Source organism: Equus quagga, chromosome 8 (genome assembly GCF_021613505.1).
Source record: "Equus quagga isolate Etosha38 chromosome 8, UCLA_HA_Equagga_1.0, whole genome shotgun sequence".
Lineage (NCBI taxonomy): Eukaryota > Metazoa > Chordata > Mammalia > Perissodactyla > Equidae > Equus > Equus quagga.
Genome location: NC_060274.1, coordinates 9,880,391 through 9,903,765, shown reverse-complemented (window position 1 = coordinate 9,903,765; position 23,375 = coordinate 9,880,391). Strand labels below are relative to the sequence as shown.

Below are 23,375 nucleotides of genomic sequence, written 5' to 3'. Positions count from 1 at the left end.
CCTAGCCTTAGAGGAAGGTGTGTACTGTCCGCACTGTGTAGGAGCCGTGGGCTCGTCAGCTGGGTCTCAGGAGCTCATAGGTGCCCACGCAGGAGGAATGTAGGCCCAAACGAAGACCCCGTCCACCTGGCTCGCTGGGGAAAAGCGGATCATCTGGAAATGCTGCTATGCAGACGGGCAGGGGCCATGGGGAGGAGCCAGGGCTTCCTGCAGGCTGTGGCACCACCATCTGGGGTATAAGGAGGTCTCTCCTGCAGGGTGGAGGCTGGGTTGATGCCAGGAGAGACTGGAAGCACAGACCAGTGAAAGTACTTGAAATTTTTGTAATGTTTAACTTATAAGAGATGGAAATAATAGAATACTACAACGTCATAATGGGAATAATATCTCAAAATTGTTTTCTTTCTTCACCAGATTGCAGAAAAGCTGAGGCAGGCCCTCGGCCGCTTCCCGGTCATGTAGAACAGAATGGAATGTGAAGAAAACTCCGAAGTGCTTCTTTCTGACTTGGGGCAATGCAATTCAGTTTTTTCCCCTATCTTCCAAAACAAAGAAAAACAGGAAAAAAAGAAAACCAAAAAGAAGTAGAGTTGCAAAAAACTGCCTTTACTTTATTAACCAGCCTGAATGCATCCGTTATCTGGGGATGGTCTTCTTTTGTTCGTTTCCATATCCATTATTAACCAATGGAAATTCTCTATTTTTGGAAAGTACTTAAAGTTATCAGAATTTTGAACAGAAAATTAGGGGTTCCCCCCAGTGATATTTTACATAAAATTGTAATTTGTAAGTTACCTGCAATCTTCTTGTTCTTACCCCGTGTCAGATAATTACTAATTGCTTTCTTAAAAATATGAAATACGCCAGAATAAAAAATATATATGTTTGTATATTTTTATAACTTTTCTGTCCTTGGGGATTCCTGTCTCTTCAGGAGAATCCACATGCCTTTCACTGACATATTTATGACTCAAGTGCTTATGTTTTCAGGAGAGGGAGCAGAGAGGCCTAGAGGACGCAGCTTGGCAAAAACCCATGGGCAGATTCTCCTGCCCTCGCTTTCCTTAGGAACGTCCTTGAAGCGTCGTCTTCCCCCAGGAGGGCTTTCTCTCTGGCACCTCCTTCCTGAGCATGGGGAGGCGTTCTTGACACTAGGAAGAACATCTGGAAACTCGGGATGTTTTTGAAATGCTCGGCCTGCTCCCGGGCCTGGAGCGGCGCCCTGACTCCTGTGCTCAGGAAGGAGCACTCAGGGGGCACACAGGCTCCTCCCGAGCGTTTAACCCCCTTGTCAGTCTTCAGCTGTTCAGTCAGGCATAGTGAGAAGTGCCAGCGAGACACGATGCGCCACTTGATTTGGATTGTACACTAGCAGGCCAGTTGGTATTACCGGAAAAGATGAAAAACACAGTTGAGTAAAATGGAAAGTTTAGGCACTGATAAGGGCTGCAGCCTGAAGAATGCGCAGTAACCCCCAGAGCGTTCGTGTTTAAGGAAAGTGCAGAGGGCTCTTCTTCCAGCCTGTGTCCCAAACTTCAGACTGAATTTTTCTCATCGCTAGTACTTCAGCTAATGGCATAAAGCAAAGCAGACTCTGCAAACCGTCAGCTTTGAATCTGAACACGTGCCGCCACGCCGACCTTGCTCCTGCAGACGCCGTCCACCCTCCACTGTGGCCTTACGACAGTCTCTCCAACTGCTCTCATTTTTATGACCTAGGAATTATAGAAAATGGAAAATTTGGGCCAGCATAAATAAACTGAAACCAAAAAATTAGTAGAAGAGGAAATCAAATGAAGATGAATATGAGAACTTCTTGTTCTTAATATCACGGGTTTTTGTTAATGTTTTATAAGTAATTTTCCCTACTTGATTTTTCTTTTATAAAATCTCATAGAACAGTGTTTATGATACAGCCATTTAATATATGTACAAATTGTAAAGAATATGTACAAATGTTTTACACAAATGTAAGAGCATGTAGAAGCCGACATATAAATAAATTGTTAAAAACACTGTACAGTAAATTCTCAAAGCACTTTTTCAAAACACTTTTTGGCGTTTTTGTGTGATTTTTTTTTTTGGAAAATTGCTTCTTGTTGCCAGGTGCTGACCAGTCCAGGTAATGAATTTTTCCCAAAAACTTATTTCTCCTAACATGATTTAGTAATTGTAATTTCTTATGTCAGAGTTTTAGTCCTGGAAGCATTTTGTCCTCACCTGGAGACCTGTAAGGAACAAATACAGAGTGTTAGGCTCTAGAGAAACAGAACCTGCGCGCGCGTGTCTGTCTGTCTGTCTGTCTGCGTGTGTGCGTGCATGTGTGTGTGCCTTAAGTGATGCTTACTCTTCTTGACATCCCGTAACTTAATTCTATGCTGTAAAACTCTTATGTTACATCATAAGAGAGGAAAGAAGACAAAGATTTGCTTTGCACACACAGGTACTCATGACGAAATAAGGAGGAAATGCTCATGACAATTACAGTCCTCTGTAACTGGTCACATGGTCGTAGCCGGTATTTATAACTACCTTCTTCCACTACCCACCCCTATTCCCTTTGCCTTCAACAAGCACTTCAGCTGGTCATGGTTCTCTACTAAATAGGGTCACCCAAACCTTCATTCCTGAAGGGTCTGAGCCATTCCTAGCCCTGCCTGGATTGGGATATAGTTTTCCATCGGCCATAATCTCAGGACATGGAAATACTGTGAGATGCTCTAAGGGATCTCCTATAATCCAGACATGCTCTCCCTTGCCTCCACTGTGGGGTCGCAGTCCAGTTTCCACTGTAGTCAGGATCAGTCACCCCAGCCAGCACAGTAACTCCTTCTTTGCCTGTTGATTCAGAGGCATGAGGAGCCGAAGATGGCCGGGCGGCAGTCTTAACTTCTGGTTCGGTGGAATCATTGTTGTGTCTCCTGATGGAAGCATTCCTCCCTTTGGAACTAAGATCTCTAGACCTGCAGAGCATAAAATCATGGAAACAAGAGGCAAAAATTTATTAGAGGTAATAGGTGATATCAAGGACCAGTATACACGGGTCGTTGATTCCTGGACCTGTAGACACGGGCTATGGGAGAAACAGCCCCACATTGGACGCTGATTCACAGCATATACAGCATCCTGGAGAACCTTGCCCAGTCCTGCAAGGTGTTGCCACCTAGCTGGCCCTGTAACTGAGTCTTCAACAGGCCATTCCACTGTTCTGTCAACAAACTGCGTCTGAGTGGTGGGGAACATGGCAAGACCAGTGAATTCCATGGTCACGGGCCCATTGGTGCACTTCTTTTGCTGTGAACTGAGTTCCTTGTTCAGACGCAATGCTGCGTGGACGCCACGACTGTGGATGAGGCTTTCTATAAGTCCCCACCAGCCATTTCAGCAGAAGCATTGCACGCAGAGAAGGCAAATTCTTATCCAGAGTAAGTGTCTATTCCAGTAGGAACAAAATGCTGCCCCTTCCGCTATGGAAGTGGACCAGTGTAGGAAACCTGCCACCAGGTAGCTGGCTGACCACCCCGAGGAATGGTGCCATATGGGGGCTCAGTGTCGGCCTCTGCAGCTGGCATATTGGGTGCTCAGTAGTGGCCACAGCCAGGTCAGCCTAGGTGAGTGGAGTGCGTGGTGCTGAGCCCATGCACATCCTCCATCCCTGCCACCATGGCCACTTTGTTCATCAGCCCACTGGGCAAAGACAGGAGTGGCTGAGGAGAGAGGCTAACTGGTACCCACAGACGGGGTCATCCTATCCACATGGTTATTAAAATCCTCTTCTGCTGAGGCCACCCTTTGGTGATCATTCACATGGGGCACGAATACCTTCATGGTTTTTTGCCCATTCAAAGAGCTCTGCCCACATACCTCTTCCCCAAATTTCTTTTTTCACTGGTTTTCTAGTCATATTTCTTCCAAGTAGCGACCATCCAGCCAAACCATTGGCCACAGCCCAAGAACTGGCATCTAATCACACGTCAGGTCTTTTCTCTTTCCAAGTAAAGTGAACGGCCAGGTGCGCTGCTCCAGGTTCTGCCCCGGGAGGATGTCCCTTCACCGTGTCCTTCAGGGATGTCCCAGGTAGGGGCTGTCGGGCTGCGGCTGTCCACTCCCGGGTGGTCAGCTCCTCCTCTGTCAGCTGATCATGGGGACTGCCCGTGAGGCCGTCGGTGCAGGCTTGGAGGAGAAGGTGTAGCAGGAGGGGGGACCGGGGGCATTTGGGCCACTTCTTCACGTGACTCACTTGTGCCTTCAGGCCTGCTGGGCCGGGCCCGCATCCACCACTTCCACTTGGTGATGGTGTGCCGCTGTGCACGCGCAGCTTTACGGCTGGATGGGTCAGGTGACGCCCAGGTCGTGATGGCAGCTCAGGTCGCGTGGTGACTTGGTGCCCAGGGTTAAGCGCTCCGTCTCTGAGAGGCCCAGTAGCAGGCCAGAGCCGTTTCTCAGGAGGAGAGTAGTTATCTGTGGGTGGCAGGGCTTTGCTCCAGGATGCCAAGGGCCTGCGCTGCGATTCACCTGTGGGGCCCGGCAGAGGCTCCCAACAGCGTCCCTTTCTGCCCTGACACTTCGGGCACCAGTGGATCTGCTGGGTCCGCGGCCCGGGTGGCAGAGCAGCTCGCACGGCAGCCTGGTTCTGTCGTGGAGCCTTCTCTCGTCCTGGGCCCCACACCAGATGTCTGGGCACCCTTTGGCCTAGTTGACATATAAGTTAGTCAAGTTGACACAGAAAATTAACCATCACACTCAGTGTCCGCCTCCCATATATTCTGATTAAATTGGTCTAAAGAAGAGGCAAGGAGAACGAAAAAGGAATCTAAGAAAGGAGATGGCATGGCTCCTCAAAAACAGTGGTAGCTGACTGTGAGCCAGGAAGAGTAAAGGGGATTTGAGAGAAAGTGAGAAATTATCCTTCGGATGCTGATGCTTGGAAAATCCTCCAAGCGGCAAAATTTTAATGACCTAGTGTATGTTTCATTCTCTATGGGTTCAAACACATATGTGGTTCTTATACGTTATTTTGATTTTTAATTATTTGTATCAACCTTTAGATATCACAGCAGAGCTTTAATTATAGAATATAATTTTTACAAATCTTCGCAATGTAAAAATAGTAGAGAAGTGTTTGGAGAGGAGAGAGAAAGTCATGGCGGAAGAAAATCTCAGTCTGCTTTTCGACGAGTGACCCCAGCTGCCTGCCACCAGAAGCTGCAGCCCCAGGATGTCACCTCCCTGTACGGTGTGCAGGTGTCGGGGACGCCAAGAAAGATACTACTCACAGACACTGGATGGAGCAGTGCTTTACTCCCAGGAAGAAGAGACAGAGCGAGATCAGCTTCAACAATGAGCATCCGTGCCCTGCGGCCAGCGCGTCTGGTCCCGCAGCCAAAGCAGGGAGGTGGTCTACACACACCCCTCTCATGCAGCAGGCCGAGAACCCGGACCCCTCCCACTGGGAGCGGATAGAGCAGTGGGGTCTCCAGATGCCCCATGACGCACATGCTCAAGCAGAACATAGAAGTACACATGAACCCCGGAACAGGGTGAGGTATTTCCGGATAAAGAGCTATCCCCCACTCAGACGTGAGGGCTCTTGATCTCCGTGTGAGGAACGGTTCCAGGCTGGAGACCACTCTCACGTGGCCGCGCAGGGGTCGAAAGACTGCCCACGAAACTGGCTTTCCCAACACTCCCAGTGCACATCTTCGATGGACTTTTCTCCAAGAAACTAAGGAGAATTCTAGTTCCTTTTGCAGGGGACAGTTTCCACAGGTCTTGTGCTCTACCTGGCTTTGTCGGCTGTGCCAAGAACGCAGAGCCCTGACTGCGTTCCACCAGGCAGTTTCTCAGTACTGTTGGCAGCAAGCATCTTTGATGGATGAGGTACCGTCTTCTTCCAGGAAGAACAGGCGTGCTTACTGCTTGTTATAAAACGTGGGTTTCCCCACCTCCAGGTTCCTCTCCTATAACACAACCTGCTGCGTATGCAGGCAGCCCTTGGACCCTCACGTCACCCCCCCAGGGACTTACAAAGCAGAGGGAAACCAACGCCTACAGGCTGACGCGAGTGCTTCCTGCGGTGCCTCGGGTAAGGAAGTCCTTTGTCTCTGACTCAGGAGTCTTGTGTCTCCTGCCAGCATCTATGAAACAGCAACAGACTAACCAACCTATTTGCTTGTAAATAAGGCAAAATTAAGTCCTAGACCCAGCAGTTACTTTTGTAAGAAAACATTTTTTAAAAACAAAAGAAAAAATAAAGCCACCAAAAATATATACACTAACATAGATGGTTAAATGATGAGGAATAATCTTTCCCACCGTCAGCAAACTCTATGAAAGAACCCGAGGACAAGTCTTAGCAAAGCAGGAAGCAGATTTTTTCCCCAGCTTTATTGAGACATGACTGACATCTAACATTGTGTAAGTTTAACGTGTACAGTGTAATGATTTTGTATATGTATACAATGCAAAATGACTACCATAATCTGAACTTATCTGTCACGTCCCATAGTTGCAATTTTGTGTGTGTGGCAAGAACTTTTAAGATCTACTCTTAGCAACTTTCAAATGTATAATATATTGTTAACTAGAGTCACCGTGCTACACAAGGAGATTGTTTGAATGCTGTTGACAATTCAAAGGACAATGAGCAAGGTTGTCTGAAGGCCATTAAACCTCTGTGGAGAAGACTTTAACTTTTCAGTCAACAGAAAGGTCAAAGGTCTCTAATAGGAATAGATGTTCATATCGCAGGGAAAACAAAAATTGTGACGTCCCATCCATCAATCACTCTGTTGGATTTGCAGAACTCAGTGGAGAGAGAGAGAGACACACACAGTGACGTGTGTAACTTGAATCCAGGAACCCGGGTTATGCAAGACCAGCTGCGTTTCAGTTTTGAAGCACTATTTTTTTTAAAGAGTGAGTGCTTCCCACGTGGCTCACCTCTGGGAGCTGCCCTGCAGTGTGGAGGGGAGCAGGGTGGGGACACCCAGGTGGTGGGTGGGTGGTGAGTTGTTAATTCTGGAGAAAAGCCACTGACTTAACTGAAAATTATGTTGGTTTACCAGCAAGCCAGAGTCATGCACTTCTCCTCTGGGAACAAAAGGGTGTCACGGTGTCTGGTGCTGAGCATGGACACAGTGGCCACCCGTGGTCAAATGCCTGGGCCCAAAGGGAACCCGTGGCCCCATCAGTTGTCCTTAGAGCGGTGGTTCTCAGCCAGAAGCCATCTTGCCCTCCAGGAGACATTTGGCAATGTCTAGAGACACCTGCTGAGGGGGTTACTGTCATCTGGTGGGTAGAAACCAGAGATGCTGCGGAACATCCTCCAATGCACAGAGCAGCCCCTACAATAAAAAATTATCCACCCAAAATGTCAATAGTAGCAAAACCCTGCTTTAAAGCAAACAGACAACTTTTGTTGGCCTGGGAATCAACAAGTGTTCTCAGGTGTATACAGGAGGTGCTCAATAAATGCATGTGGATGAGGATGAAAAGCTATTGTCCATGGACTCTAGCAGAAGAGCCCAGGGTAGTGCTGGGATAGAGGGCGGCAGGAGAGGCTCCTAGGCTGCAAATGCAGCCCTTGGACCAGGAGGCAGGACCCGGGCTAAGATTCAGTTTCTACAGTGGTTCTTTGAGGGTATGATTGTGAATGATATTTATTATAAAATTATATTTTTCTGAGTTTTTTTTAACAAAATGAGCTTGTATTATAATTTTTTCTTAATTACCTGTTAGAAAGACTTAGTTTCCCAAATCATCTGTTCACGGGACTTTCCTTAGTCCCGACTGAGAAAGGGGCACCGATTCCCTCTGCACCTGCAAATCTCAGTTCACACTTTACAGTTCACCCCTGTGATAGGGCATCATCAAAAGTATGAAGACCTTCCTTCCAGGGAAGAAACTCTTAGATGTAAGGAGATCTGAATTGTGAGTTGGAGCCCTGGGGTCTGGTTGCAAGTCTGACGCCAACATCTGTCACCTTGAACAAGTCTTGTGAGTTCTCGGGACCTCAGTCCCCATGTCCCTGGAGTGCCAGGACGAGAACAGATGCGTCCCATAGCCCTTGAGTGGCTCACAGAAGAGCAGGTGGGGGCTCAGGCCCACGGCCTCCTGGCTTCAGCGAGGGGGCAGCACCTGTCTGGTACAGCCCCCGCTGGGCCTGCCTCCCAAGTGACCCATATGGGACACAGTCCCAGTGTGTTGAAGGGCAGCACAGGGTGTGTCCCCAAACTTTCTGCTTTCATCGCACGTCACGTCTTGCCAATTCAAAAGGAGGACCTGGACACCAGGTTACACCAGCTGCTCCAGGCACATCTCACCTGGCAGGAGATACAGGTGAGCTTAAGAGCAACTGTGGTCTGGGGTGCATGCCAGAAAACCCTCTTTTCCCTACAAACCTTCTTGATCTCAGAGTAACCAGTTGACTCCCATGGCAATTAATGAGGTGAGACGCGGCTGCCAGCTCTCCTCTATGAGTCACTGCCACTGTTTTCACAGATGGAGACGCTGAAGCCCAGGAGTGGCACCCTCTGCTCCAGACCCCTCAAGTGCCTTTAAGTTCCGAGCATCAGCCATCATTCACTGGTTTCCTTTGCCCTGAAAAACTCTGATCCTTCACAAAATGATGATCCTCTAAAATAATGAGGGAGTTCTGTCATCTTTCTACTTCCCTGAGGAGGCGTCAGCCGGGCTACAGGAAAGAAAAAAGGGCTTCTCCAAGGATTTTATTATTTTTATTTTCTTTTAAAGATTGGCCCTGAGCTAACATCTGTTGCCAATCTGCCTCTTTTTTTTGGTGAGGAAGATTGGCCCTGAGCTACTATCTGTTGCCAATCTTCCTCTTTTTTTTCCTTCTCCACAAAGCCTCCCAGGGCATAGTTGTATATTTTATTTGTGGGTCCTTCTGGTTGTGCTATATGGGACACTGCCTCAATGTGGCCTGATGAGTGGTGCCATGTCTGCGCCCAGGATCGGAACCGGCAAAACCCTTGGCCACCAAAGCAGAACGTACGAACTTGACCTTTCAGCTACGGGGCCAGCCCCTCCAAGGTTTTTAAAAGTTATTACTAAAAAAGACGAAAAAAAAAAAGAAAAAAAAAAGTTATTACTAGCGTTTCGGCAGGCAAGCTTCTGTGCCCTTCCTAGCTTTCTTCTTGACAGTACAGTCTCAGAGAAGTCCCAATCAGCTGAGACACTTTGAGTTTATTCTGTGAACATTAAATCCAATATCATGTGCTGTGCTCTGGCTGGAATGCTAACCTGAAGCACGTGACGGCCCCCGGGGGAGGCCTGGGCCTCGTTAAAACTGAGCCCAGGAGCTGGAGGCAGGGCCTTCTCAGAAGGATGCTCGTGCCTGCTCCACTCCCTCTGCCGGGATGAGCTGATGTGCTCGCCCACTTCTCACTCTGGTTTGCCTACTTTCGATTATTTTTTAAGTTGATTCTGTTTCTGATCAGCACCTGTGTATTTTTGGCAGTCAGATATTAATGGTGGTTTTCTATTTTGTTTCTTAGCCATCAGATATAAATAATTCTCACGTGAAGAGGTGAAAGGACGGTCAGTAACAGAAAAGTTAGGAAAGGCGGGGACCTAGAATTCCACATAGGCCATTAGCTCCGTGCAGGTTACCTCGCTCACCGGCTCCGCCCATACAGTTAAGGAGACAATCTCAGGCTAAATTCAGTTCACCCCTGCAGTTAGTGAATGTTGGCTATTATGATTATTGAGTTGCCTGAACCTCAAGGAGATGCCACGTCTGAGCCACAGAGGACCACGGTCGGCTGAAGGACCGCAAAGCAGAAAGGCCATCAGGCAGGAAAAGCAGGCTGGATACAAGAACTGGAAGAAGGCCACGGTGTGGCAGGAGTGGTGACACGTGGACTGGGCTCCAGGCTGACAGCCCCCCCCCTTTCTCCCGGAGTAAGCAGAGCTGCGAGTGGATTTGCGTTTCTGATGGCTTCCTCAGGCTACAGAGAGGAGAATGGGTTATGGAGGAAAAGCTTGAGGCCTTCGGCAGTGATGTTTCTCTGAGGAGCCTGCCCGACGTCTGTGTCATGTCTTCACACTCTGGCTGGTCGCTCTGGGACCTATTTCCTGTCCCGTGTGAGTTCTGGGAATTGTTCGGCCTGTTGATTTCTGGTGGTTGTGTCACTGTCCTCACATAGTTTCCCCCGAGGGATGCATCCAACAATATTCACCAAAGTCTTATCTTTCTAGGGCCCTCTCCTGCAGAGCTCCAGGACACACAGCCCCTCTTTCTCGCTCTTTCTCTCTCGCTCTCGCTCTTGCTCTCTCTCTCTGTAGCTCCTTTCTCTCTCGTGCTCTGCCCTTCAGATCCTAGCCACCTTGGTCTCCCTGAACTCTGACCTCTGTCTCCTCAGCTCAGTGAAACCACAGAACTATTTGGTTTCCCCTCCCTGTCCTGGGCCTGGAATCTGCATTCAGGCAGTCATTTGAGGCCGTTGTGGGAATTGCCTTATTTGTTTTTCTCTCAGTGATCGAAGTCCTTCATTGACTGTGGTCAAATGTCTGAAACGATTTTTCATATATTCTATCGGTTTTTCTCTTTATTTGGGGAGGAGTAATCTGGCCTCTGTTACTCCATCATCGTTGTAAATGGAAAACTGATCATTTGTTTTTGAAATCTAAGGCACGGGTAGGTTTTCTATTCACAGAGAGCATCTTGGCACACACATCCCTCCAAATTTATTTTCGTTTTCAAGCATATGCGAGTAGCCCCTGCAGCAGGCACGACGACTTCTATCAACATTTGGTTCTCATCTTCCTCCAGACCCACTGATGGACCAGGCGTATCCGTCCCCATAAAATGAGGCGTCACTCCGTGACTTGCTTTGGCCAAAGAAACGTGGTGGGAAGCCATGTGTGCACATGTGATCCCTGATGCTCGTCTGTCCAGCTCTTCGCTTGGGTCCCACGGTGACAATGGGAGTAAGTGTTGACATAAAGGGGCTGAAGGGTTCAGGCAGCTTGGAACGCTGAACCATCACAGAGAGGAGGGATGGGCTGCGCAGCCACTGGAGCCACAGCAGAGTTTGCACAAGCAGGAAAGAAAGTCCCGCCACGTGGAGACACTGGGACCTGAAGCTGTGTCTCATGCACATGAGCTGCGCCCGCCTGTCCTGACTGGTGGAGCCCTCTTCACTGAACCAGAGCCTGAGTTCACCCCGACCCTAAACAGGCGTCTGAAATTATACTGGCTTAAGAAAGCAGGAGTGTTTGAAAATGTCCCATTTGAAAAACTAACAACCCACCATAAAATAGGAAGCAAAACAAAACAAGAATTTACACAAGCAAACCATTTTTGTGAGATTGCATTCTTTTGTTGATATGTTTCAATCACTTCCAGATGCATCAATCCATTGTAATTCAGAAGGGTTTTTTTATTCCCTTGCCACGCATCTGGGCAGAATGGAAAACAAATTTGCGTAAGTGGTGGAAATACGTAATCTACAACAGAAGAACTGACCCCTGGTGGATTAAAATTCTTCTTTGAGCAGCGTCAGTTCTTGATCCTTTTCTTTTGCATGATGTTAGCTCCGCATGTCCCTGTGCCACTGGAAATTTCTTTGTAGTTATGATTTATTTCCCAACCACCTTGAGAGTTCCTTCTGTGAGCAGCTTCTAGTAACTTGCGTCTAAAATAGGAATTCTTGGCTCGCGGTCCATATAATACTGGGGTGTGTGTATCAGTGAATCACACGCAATTTAGGCAAATTATTCATGTGCGTACTTTACAATTTTTTCTGGGAAAAGGGTTTGTTACCTTTCATCAGATTCTTAAAGGTATAGGTGACTCAGTAAAGGCTCCCTTTAAAGACAAAGTCAATTTCCTCTGCTAGCCAGACTTTTGTGTCACATTTCGTCAACCACATCCTGTTCTTTTTCTTATAATTGCTTCTCCTTTTCTTTCCTCTTTCTTAGAACACTCGAACTGAAAGAATGTCTTGAAGAGGGCGGGATGAATAATTTTCACAAGTAGATGGGAGGTAGTTGCTACTCAGTTCTCAAAGCTTGTGGCTGATGACCCAGGTCAGCTGTCTGAGCGAGATACAGTATTTCACTCTGTGCCATCACTGTGGAAAGTGCCCAGGGCTCCTTCTGTTCAGAACAACTGTGATCAGTGACAGCAGAGCACTCCCTTTGGCCAAAGGAGGGGAGAAATGGAAAGGAGCTGAGCCTTGAGGAGAGAGGAGAAAAAGTCCTTCCTCTGAATAGCTGTGTTTCCTTTCACAGTTGACTGCCCCCTGTGGGTGGGTGTGGAGTTTTAGATTTCTCTATTAAATCCTGATGAGGAGCCAGAGAAAGCTTGTTTAACTAATTACGAGCAAACCCTTCTGGATACAAAGAGAGAAAAATTCTGGCAGTCTAGTCAATATTATTGTCTAAATACATGTGTGTAAGCCACCCGTGGTCTGCAGGGCACTGGAAAGCAGGAAGCAAGCCAGGCTTGAAAACAGCCGCTGGGGCTGAAGATGCTCAGCTCACACACGGATGCTTAGATGGAGCTGGCCCTGGAGGCATCGCAGATTTTTAATGTAAAAATACGCTTCAGAACACAAACCATAGGACAGTTTTGTAGGACAAAAGCCGCATCTTCACTGAGAATCAGACTGAAAACCTCTTTTAACAAGCGGTTCTTTAGGAAGCTGGAGAAGCAAGGATTCCTAAGATGGATATGAGCACAGTGATCTGAATGAATGCTTCATTTTTGCTTTTTATTGTGGTCACTCAACTGGGGCCGATCCTTTTGTAGTTATCATTTTTGTTACGTCTTACGTGGATTCATGTTCACTTTTGTTCTTAAAACAAGTCACTAGCTCGATCTGTAAAAATGCTGTAATGCTTTTCCAGTTGCCGTCAGCTTTTTCGTTTACTTTATCTTTTATTCCACACTCCTGGAGAAATATGTCCGTGGGTCCAGTGATGAATTGGTCTCATGTCTGTAGAGCTGTGCTGAAAATACCAGTGATCCGTGAGTGAGTCAGCAAACGGGAAAACCACTATACCCTGCTGAATTTGTCAGCAACACAGTGGAAAAACAAGTTCCCTCAAATAGATAAAATATGAAATCAGAGAGGTGGTGTCGCCAACAGAAAAGACACTGAGTGAGAAGTTTGGAGACCTGTTTCTAATAACAAGTCCTGTCAGGGCTTCCGTGTTCTCATGAACAAGTCAGAAGTGATTGCTGTCCTTTCCTGAGTCTTAAGTGGAAATTTGTTGGGAGCTTCTGGAGAAGTTTTGCCTTTTTCTTATAAAAGAGACAGATACAGCTGGCGTGGATTCCTCTCTTCTTTCTACCTTGAATATCAGTGTGATGCCTGGAACTGAAGCAGCCGTTTTGTGGTCATGAGACAACAAGCCAGCATGCTAAGAATGACGGAATGGAGAGAAAGCGCTTGCCTGGGTCTTTGATGACATTGCTGAGCTCTGGGTGGCTTACCCTGAGACTTCTTGTTTATTTAAGATGTTTATAGTTGAGTTTTCTGTTACTTCCAGCTAAAGCATTCCAAAATACCCCTGATACACTGGCTATGTTATTACTGGAATATTTAACTAAATTAACATTAATCAAAAGGGAATCTCCATGTAGTAATCCACAGTTTCACTTTACTTTTCAAAACTAACTACATGATGAAGCAAAAGTTAAGAGCAAATTTTTAAAATTTTGTATTTTGATAATTTTCAAACATACAGAAAAGTAGAAAGTAGTTTATTTTATATTTTATTTATAAAATTTATATTTTATTTTAAATTTATATTTGATTTTTAATTCCTTTAAAAATGTATATTTTTAAAGTTTTCAAACATACAAGACAAAAATGGAAACATAGCAAAAGTTTCTTCTTTCTCACACACCCACAGGATGGGGCCAGCACCCAGCCTCTGTCTGCATTCCCCCAGGGATGGGGAGCTCACTTCTACACACAAGGCAGCCTTTTTTTTTTTTTTTTTTTTACCATAGCACATCTCTAATTGCTAGAAAGGTCTTTTGGATGTTGAACCGCAACTTATCCCCATAACTTTTTTCTCTGCTCTCTGGAGTGACAATGTACAGGCCTTGTTATAAAACACTTCACAATATTTTCTATCTACAGATCTTTCTATTTGACATCTAAGGATCTTGTAGCCCAATCAGGAAAGGGGCATTTCTGGGGAAGGGTTGAGGATAGAAAGGAAATGGGCCTGCCCATCCCCAGACGTGAGAGCACATTCGAGAAGCCTGTTCATCCTCTTGTGCAGGGAGTGCTGGGGGCGGGGAGCTCCAGTGTCACCCCACTTCCTCCCAACCCCCAGGTCTATTTTCCCAGCTCACGTGCTGGGGCACAGGGCTGCAGGACACAGACCTTCGTTGTCAGAGCGACTTCAGTCGACAGTGACCGAACGAACAGCCAGATTCCAGTCTGCACACCCGTCCTGCCCTGGTGGGTTCTCCCTGAATGTGGAATTGGACTGAACAAGGGACATGCAGACCCTCGCTGCTCTGGGCATGTGAAAGGTAGCCCCCACCTGTGACAGGTGTGCTTTGGGGTTGTTTTTCCAGCTGTGATGCTGGTGGGGGCCCGAGGCCCAGTGTGTGCGGGGCTTGGTCTCGACCACAGGAGTGAATATAGCTCACGTGGTCTCCAGGGCCCACAGGCGCCCACACAGACCAGTCTCGCATCAACCCCCCAAAGCGAGGGGCCTTGTTGATTTTCAGTAACGGACCAGGAGGGAAGGATGGCACCTGGGGACCTCGAGCGGAGAGGGCAGGTGCCACACAAACACGTTGGGAGTCTCTGAATCACCGGGCTTCTGAGCTTGCTGAGCACGCCACTGTCTGCACGGCAGCCGGAGCCGCCAGGCCGCCAGCCACACGGTGGTGGGGAAGGTTTGACTCGGTGTCTGGGAGGTCTCAGCCCTGGGCCATCCTCTGAGGGTCAAGGTCTTGGAGGTTCTGCTGCTTAAAGTACATCATGAGAAAAGCTGAGTCTATACCCAGTTATCTCCACCTGAGGGCGTAAGTCGAGTCGTGTGTGTGTGTGTGTGTGTGTGTGTGTGTGTGTCTATGTGTATAGATAATTATAGATAGATCACTGCCTCATATTCCTTTTCGACAAAAAAATAATAACAAAATGAACTTCCAAACAACCGCTCCTATTAACTCTGCCCAACCCCCACCCCACAGCACGAAGGCTGGCAGAGCCGGGCTGGCTCTCCCAGGGAGCTGAGCCAGGAGACGTCAGCCCACACCTGCGCCGTGGGGCTCTTCCCAACCCCAGGGGGTGGACGGCGGCCAAGACGCACAGCTGTTTCTGCCTCCAGACGCCTAGAAAGGAGCTCGCATGCTCCCCTCGCAACTGGTAGACGTCAGCTCAGCGATGGGCAGCCCAGTCTTCCTGCGCTGGAGGCTGCCCCCAGCCGAGAGTGTCGAACCAGCCTCCTCATTCTCCTACGATGGTAGCTCCTCAATCTTTCTCTTGTGTTATCAGGACCGTGTGCATCAGTGTTTGGATTCTAGACTCTGGGAATGAAAGACCATGGCACGTATCATCTGAGCTACCCTTTGCCCAGTGTTGACTTAAGAGGCTCGATTTCCCAGCCAGCTCCAAGGAGGTGTTCACGTGTCCTTCATTCCTTCACTCAACAAGCACTCATTGAACGCCAGGCGCAGTGTCAACAGTAACTATACAGACGTGGCCCTGGCTTCACGGAGCCAACGGGACATGGGGGACACACATAGTGGTAGCTTACACCTACACAGTGCCCACCATGGGCTACTTTACAAATGCCAATCTACTTAATTCTCACAACTTCTCCATTTAAAAGATGAGGAATCTGAGGCTCTGAGAAGTTAAGTAAACTGCTCACGGTGGCCCAGCCTGGAAAGGGTAGATCCAGGACTCAGACCCAGGCCGCCAGGCTGCAGAGCCCTTGCATTTGATTCCGACCTGATTCTGAGCAAAGGTGACCAGCTAACGCACAGATATATGGAGGATTCAGAGAACGAAAAGAATAGAGGACCATGGTGGGGAAATAGTGTGGTCAGATCCCACATACGCGGGGTCACGCGTAAGCTGAGGAAAGAAAGCTGAGAAGGACCCAGCCAGGGGGCAACGGTTCATACGGGCATCTTGAGTTGGGGCTTGGCATGGTCATGGCACCAAGTGAGGGCGGCGTGCTTGGAACTCGGGGGTGAGGGGAGAGTGGACTGGGGTGGATGAGAGGACAACAGAGGCGGGAGGATGGACTGTACCCATGTGCCGTTGGAAGCTGCGACGAGGGGGTGACATGACTCACCATGCGTGCTGTGTGACAAGGAGAGGAAGCAAGAGGCCAGTTACCGTCAGAGTCCAGTGACAGGGTGATTGCAGTGGTCAAGCGGAGAGAGGGGCCCAGGCCAGGTTTCCCTAGTTCGATGTAGACTTGATGGTCAGTGCTGGATGGCCTCTCCAGGTTGCCTCCAACACCGCTGAGCAGTGCTGGAAAAAGCCCACAATGCTGCAGACTGGCTTCGTTCCAGGCTCACGATCTCTGAGGAGGGCCACATGAGAGGGACGAGGGGTGGAGGGAGGGTGACAAGGGACAGTGGGGATAACAGAAGGAGCAAAGTCCTTGGGGGGGGCAGATGGACAGGGTCCGAGCAGGTGTGGAGAAGCAGGGACTGGTCCCATCACTGCAGGGAAGAAGATGAGGCCAGAGCGACGGCGGGTGAGGGAGTTCTTTTCTTGGAGGTTCTTTCTCAGGGAAGCGTGAGGCCAGGTAAACCGCTGAGAGTGAGGGGCGGAGGGGGGTGGGATGTGTGAGGAAGGACAAAAAGGTTGAAATAACTGTCTTAGAGAAAATGGGCTTAACTATAAAACTGCCTTGGATTAAGAGGCAGTTAAGTCCTGAGACCATGAGGTTAAAATTCACAGGCGTCATAGCACCCAGCTGTGGTCTTGAGATTCCTTTTTCTACCCAAAAGAATCAGGACTTCTTGGAGAAATGATTGATCCCAGGTCTTGGGGGCAGAAAATGTACAAGATGAGCCTGATACTGTCATGCCAGAAGGCGTGGATCCCATGAAAGACCACCGGGTCACATCAAGAGGACTCAGGAGCCAACTGGAAAGGCTCCCACTGGCCAAAGAGGGAACTTTTTTTTCTTTTTTTTTTGAGGAAGATTAGCCCTGAGCTAAGATCTGCTGCCAATCCGCCTCTTTTTGCTGAGCAAGACTGGCCCTGAGCTAACATCCGTGCCCATCTTCCTCTACTTTGTATGTGGGATGCCTGCCACAGCATGGCTTGCCAAGCGGTGCCATGTCCGCACCCGGGATCCTAACCAGTGAATCCCGGGCCGCCGAAGCAGAACGTGCGAACTCAACCGCTGCGCCAACGGGCCGGCCCCAAAGAGGGAACGTTTGAGCATCAGTAAAGCTAAGACTGCAATGGACTGAAACACATCGAATATGTTTAAACTCAAATATGATTCATAATGAAAAGAGAAAAAAAACTAAACCAATTGGTCACCAGTGGAGGGTGTTCATGGACCAATTCACTCATTATTTTGAATGCTAGGAAATTAAGGAAAAGAATCCTATTCTACCTATTTTATGTTATCGTTGAATAAAAAATAGTAGATGGGAATTTTCTGTTTGTAGATGAATTTTAGCTACTGAATGGAGAAGGAATGGTAGAATAGAGCACAACGGTTTTGCAAGGACCATGGCATCGATGATCAATGGCTGGTACATGACAGAGAGGGACAATCAGACACATGCTTCCTGACGGGAGAAACACCCCCAGCCACGAGACAGGATCTGCTCCAGCTTCTGTGTCCAAACACCAAGCCACAGACAACAGAGAGGGCAAAGCCTTCACTGTGGCCCAGAGCATCGGGCCCACAGCCCCTCCACTTCCCTCCCCTTTTCCAGGCCTGCTCCATCCTCAGGGTTTTGCACAGGCTGATCCTGGTGCCAGGAAAGCCCTTCCCTTAGATACCCACGTGGCTCCTTCTCTTGATTTCTTCACTTCCTAACTCTAACATCACTTCTCAATGAGCTCTTTATTGACCCTCATTTAAAATTGTTCCCTCCCCCTCCTGGCCCCCTCTGTGCCCTCCCTGCTCTCTTGTCCCCACAGCACTGTCACCACCTAGCATGTCACGCCTTGTGTGTGTGTCGATGTCCCCTCTGTGGCAGGGACTTTGCTTTGTGTGTGGCTATATCTCCAGCATCTAGAACAATGCTTGGGATTCAGCAGGTGCTTAATAAATATTTGTTCAATAAACCCATTGGTCAGGTAAGAATCATTGCAACAAACAACCAAAGAAGCTGTGAATCCTCCACTCCTGCGAGACTAGAGGATACTAAGGAGATTCATTTCTTCACTGGATGCATCCTTCTGGAGCTCACCATGTGTCAGGCCCTGGTCCAGGCTCTGGGGACGTCCCAGGAACAAACCAGATGAGCAGAAGGAACCCTGCTCAGGGGGCTTATCTTATAGTGGGAGGTGGATGGCAGACAGGGTAAATAAGGAAACTATTATATGTTAGAGAGGGATGTGTGCTAAGGAGACAAATAAAGCAGGGAGGGAGATGGGAAATGTTGCAGAGTGTATTAGTCAGCTCCAGCTGCATAACAAAGCACCACAGACCTGGGGCTTACACAACAGACATTTGCTTCCTCATAGTTCTGGAGGCCGGAAGTCCAAGATCAAGGTGTCAGCAGGGTTGGTTTCTTCTGAGCCTCTCTCCTTGGCTTACAGATGGCCGTCTTCTCCCCGTGTGCCCATGTGGTCTCCCCTCGGTGTGTGTCTGGGTCCTAATCTCCTCTTCTTAAAAGGACACAAGTCATATTGAATTGGGGCCACCCTGTGACCCCATTTTAGCTTAATCACCTCTGTGAAGGCCCCATCTCTGAATAGTCACATGGTGAGGTATAAGGGTTAGGGCTTCAGCACATGAATTGGTGGGCAAGACAATTCAGCTCATAACAGGAGGTTAGGTGGGTGGAGGAAATTTAGGGCGGCTCAGGAGGCCTCACAAAGGAGGTAATTTTTTAACACTCCTGCAAGAGCGAGAGCACCAGCCACAGGGCTATGTAGGGGAGCAGCTTTCCAGGCATAAGGGCTGGAGCAGGGGCGCCTTGCGCATGTGGGGAAGAGCAAGGAGAGGGATGTGTCCGGGCTGAATGAAGCAGAGCATGGCTGGAGATGGCATCAGGAGGAAGGCGCCAAGGCATGCAGGGCTGTGGGGCGCGGTGGGGACGGGCTTCCGCTGAGTGTGGCTGCCGACCGGGCCAGTGGGGAGGGTGACGAGTTCCAGGCTCACGATTTCAGGGCAGGTGAGACAGCAGGTGCTACGGTGGAGGGAGGCGGTCATTCTCCCAGCACTGGATGCTGCTCCTGCACCCAGGTGACACCCTACTCAGAGGCAAAGACTGCATTCAGAACACCTCCAGGGCCACCCCACTCTGGGTGTCCAGAGGGATCCATGGGGCCTGATTCGAAGTTCAACTTCTTCTCTCTCCCTCCCTCGAGGCTGTGGGCCCGAGAGCCCACCCCAGTGATCTCCTGCAGGCAAGTCCCCAGCTCAGAGCCTATGTCACAGGGCACCAAACCGAAAACAACGGGGAGGCCAACAGTGGTCAGACCCCAGGTATATTTTTAAGGTAGAGCCGACAGGATGGAGACAAGGGAGACGATCAGCCAAGGCTGCCCCTGGGCCTAGGATTCCATTACCTTCTCAGGCCCCAAGGATTTTGAACATGACTTCTAGATACCCCGCGCCACCGCAGACATTCTGGGCTTTTTCCGCTCTCCTCAGCTCCCATTCCCACCTTTTTTTGCTTATTGGGAATTCATCAAGGGCCAGGCCTCCAGAAGGATGGGCCCCCGCTTCCCCCTTCTCAGCAGGCACTGTCCCTTTGCCCCCTGGTTGCTGTCTCCACTCCCACCCTCCCATCAGCCCCTCCTCCCTCTAAAGAGCTGATCCTACCACCTGCGTTTGGGGGATATGCTCATCTCTAGACACAGGACACTTCCTTTCCACGCGGCAGCATCTTTATTTCTCTTTCTCTGTTCCTTTGCTGCTGGCCTTCTGACACAAGCAGGCTGGCCTGTCCTAGAAAGGTCCCCACTGTCCCCTCTGCCTGCTATCATATTTATTTTGTGTTTCTCCCAGCCGGGCTGCGAGAACTGGCAGACCACGCTTACTGCCTGCATTTCTTCCTGAATTCTTTGCAAGCTGCCTCTTTTTTTTTTTTTTTTAAAGATTTTATTTTTTTCTTTTTCTCCCCAACGCCCCCCAGTACATAGTTGTATATTCTTCGTTGTGGGTCCTTCTAGTTGTGGCATGTGGGACGCTGCCTCAGCGTGGTCTGATGAGCAGTGCCATGTCCGCGCCCAGGATTCGAACCAACTGCAGCGGAGCGCGAGAACTTAACCACTCGGCCACGGGGCCAGCCCCTGCAAGCTGCCTCTTTTGCCCAGCCCTCTAATAAAACTGCCAGCTCAAAGGTCACCATAACCTTCCCACCAACCAGAGATCTTTCCTGAGAACTCAGAGACCTTTCTGAGGTTCTCAAACCACTGGCCACTCCCTGCTTCCCAGAGCTCTCGCTGGCCACACCCTTGGCTTCTCCAATCTCCCAGGCTGCTTCTTTCTCGGCTTTTCCTTCTTCCCCTCCCAGGGTTAGACACCAGCCTCTCTGGCCTGTCTCCACTCCCCTTCAGAGAGCTGCTGCCTTGCGGCCTCCTCTCTTCATTTCTGGCCTTTCCCACTGGGTGACCCTCCTCATCTTAAACTCAGCACGACTGGAACCAGACCCACGTCCCCACCCCCAGTTTCTGTTTCTGGTCACACCAGCACCCCCACCCACTGCTCCCGTCTCTGTGGATGGTGCCACTGCAGCCCATTCTCTAAAGGCTGGGCTCCTTTCTGACTCCTTACTGCTCTTTTTGCCTCTCCAGCAATCAGGCACCGAATCCAGCCTTTCATTTACTCCAAAGGTCTCCCTGATTTCTCTCTGCTTCCATAACTAGCTGCGCTCCCTGGCTCCCCGGGCCAGACTGACTCCCCACGCGGCAGCCAAGTTGGATGTCCTGCGGTGGTCAGCTCTGGGCTGATGGAGATGGCTTTCCTTTCCTCCTCACCTCCTTCTCTTCCCATCACAGGCCCTCCAGGAGGTCTCCATCTCAGGAGTGGGGTGTGCCCAAACTTGCCCACTCAGATGGGTCCACTTCTTTTCCCAGATGCCACTCATGGTTTAGGTACCAAAGCTGACCTTTTTCCTGAATATCTGAAAATCTGTTACTCTCTCCATCTGCCAACTGTGCCAGCACCCGGGTGACCCTCGGCCTGTCAGGGCAGTGTGTATATAAGGATGGTGCTTCATCTGCCATCCATGTTGACCGTCCCACCCCGAACCACAGGGCGGCGACCTGAAAACCCAGCAGGCTCAGCTCATTCAGCCAGTTCTCAGAGACAGGGGGACGGCCGCTGCAGTTCATTGAGTCTAAGATGCACATTGTAACATGGCTGCAATTAGGGCAGAGCTCAAAATTTAATTAAATAGTTTAATTGGAAGCATTTTTTTTCTCTCTCAGTGTTACATAAAATAGTGGTTCATCTTTCCAGTGGATTGTGTCTTAGATTCTATAAGCTGTAAAGCTTAAGTGCTGGTCTTGACTGTAGGAAAATTTCTAAAATATATACAGCATGCCACTGAGCAAAGCTTTAAATTATGTGATGTGAGGGAAAGCAGGAAAGAGGGAGAGAGATAAGATAAAAGACCTGGTCCCCTGCCTAAGATTTTACTAATTTGTGAATCAGGGCTAAGAGAAGAAATATAAAAACACTTCTCAAGCAACACACGAGCAAGTGAGAGCAGAAGTGTACATCTGTGAATCTGAGCGTCGATAAACGCTATTATCTGGAACCTCAGCATTCTAGGAAGGCTTCCTGGAAGAAGTGAGCTTCGAGTTTAAAAGGAAAGGAAAAGGGGGCCAAAGTCTACTGTGCCTCATTAAATGGGTACGCTGTTCTCATGAGGAAGTAACATCTCCATTTCACAAAGAAAGAAACTGTTTGGACAGTCTTGAGCATCATACCTGTGATATCTACCACATCGCAGTTGAATTTGCGAGCAAGGGCGCAGAAGGCTCAAGAATGATATGAGTCTCTGCTGGTTGTTACATTTACTTTTTTCTCCAGATCATCACCTGGGAGGTTGTCCACAGAGGACGGAAAGTCTGGTCATTTTGGGTCACTCCTGAATGTGCGCAAGGGCAGTGCAGTATCCTGTTCCTTCTGGAACATGCCCAGGAGACACACTTGGCCCACAGTCTTCTCACTCTCAGTGTGAGCAGAATGGGGTGGGAGAGACGAACCAGATTGGCTTGAGGGCCAGAGGGAAGCACCCTGAGGGAGGTCTCTGGGGCCCTCCACACATACCCATTATGGGAGAAGGAAACGAAACCTCCAAACCCACCACAAGGGCGACTGCAGGTAAGCCTAGACATCCCATTCCACTCCCCTTCCCTGCCGACTAGGCCTGACATGTGGGCTAGAGCGCAGCGCCAAAAGGGGCCCCGCCTCCCATTACCTATTGCGAGGTCATCCTTGGTGGGCCACATACTCCAATGGACGATGCACGGATACGAGCTGGTGTCCACAGGCCATGAGCACGAACTGGCCTATTGTAGTATCTGCCCTTAAGTCGAGGGCCATACTCAGCAGAGGGGGAGGAGGGATTGCAAGTTGCAGGGGAAAGGACACAGGCAGGCAGGGAGAGCGCAAGAGCCCCCCTCGCTCCCGCGCCAGCCAGCACCTCACAGTTGCCCCTGCTTGTTATTGCCAAGGGTTCAGCCCTTAACTCCTCTGACCCCGCACCCACCCTGTAAGCCGGTGGGACAGGTCCTGTCTCCATTCGAGAGGTGAGGAGAGCGGGCTCAGAGAACTCAGGGTCACATGGTCAGTGGCAGGTGTAGAGGTCACGGTCTCGGTTCTGTCCGAGACAATTCCAAAATTCTGCCTGGTGTGGACAGTGGACCGCAACGCCATCACGTATAGAAAGCTGGTAAAAGGCAACATTTACTGAACACTTTCCACTGGCCAGTCACTCAGTAGCCCTTTACGCGAATTAACTCGATCCTCACCACCACCTTATCAAGTTGGTCCAGTTATTAATCCCGCTTTCCCCGCAGGGTAACTGAGGCACAGAGTCGACGTGCCTGCCCAGGGTCGCAGAAGCAGAGAGAGAGGGAGGCGCAGCGCCCCTTGCGGGAGTGGGGAGGCAGGTTTCCAGCCCCACCGCCGGCCAGGCCCGGGCTGCCCATATAAGGCCGCGGGCGTCCTGTTGCGTTTCCAGGCCATTGGGGGCCCCCCGAGGC

At 49.4% G+C, this 23,375-nt stretch overlaps 1 protein-coding gene and 1 pseudogene across 2 annotated transcripts in view; one reads left to right on the top strand and one right to left on the bottom strand.

Moving 5' to 3' along the window:
- Nucleotides 1-2,051, top strand: part of SNX9 (sorting nexin 9) — a 94,655-nt gene extending 92,604 nt beyond the window's left edge. For both annotated transcript variants that reach the window (XM_046668840.1, XM_046668839.1), the window contains exon 18: nucleotides 415-2,051. In XM_046668840.1, coding sequence (XP_046524796.1) covers nucleotides 415-462 — 48 coding nt within the window. In that variant the 3' untranslated portion in view covers nucleotides 463-2,051. The remainder of the gene's footprint in view (nucleotides 1-414) is intronic.
- On the bottom strand, nucleotides 1,009-23,046 carry LOC124243788 (uncharacterized; annotated as a pseudogene).
- Nucleotides 23,047-23,375: the final 329 nt, after the last annotated feature.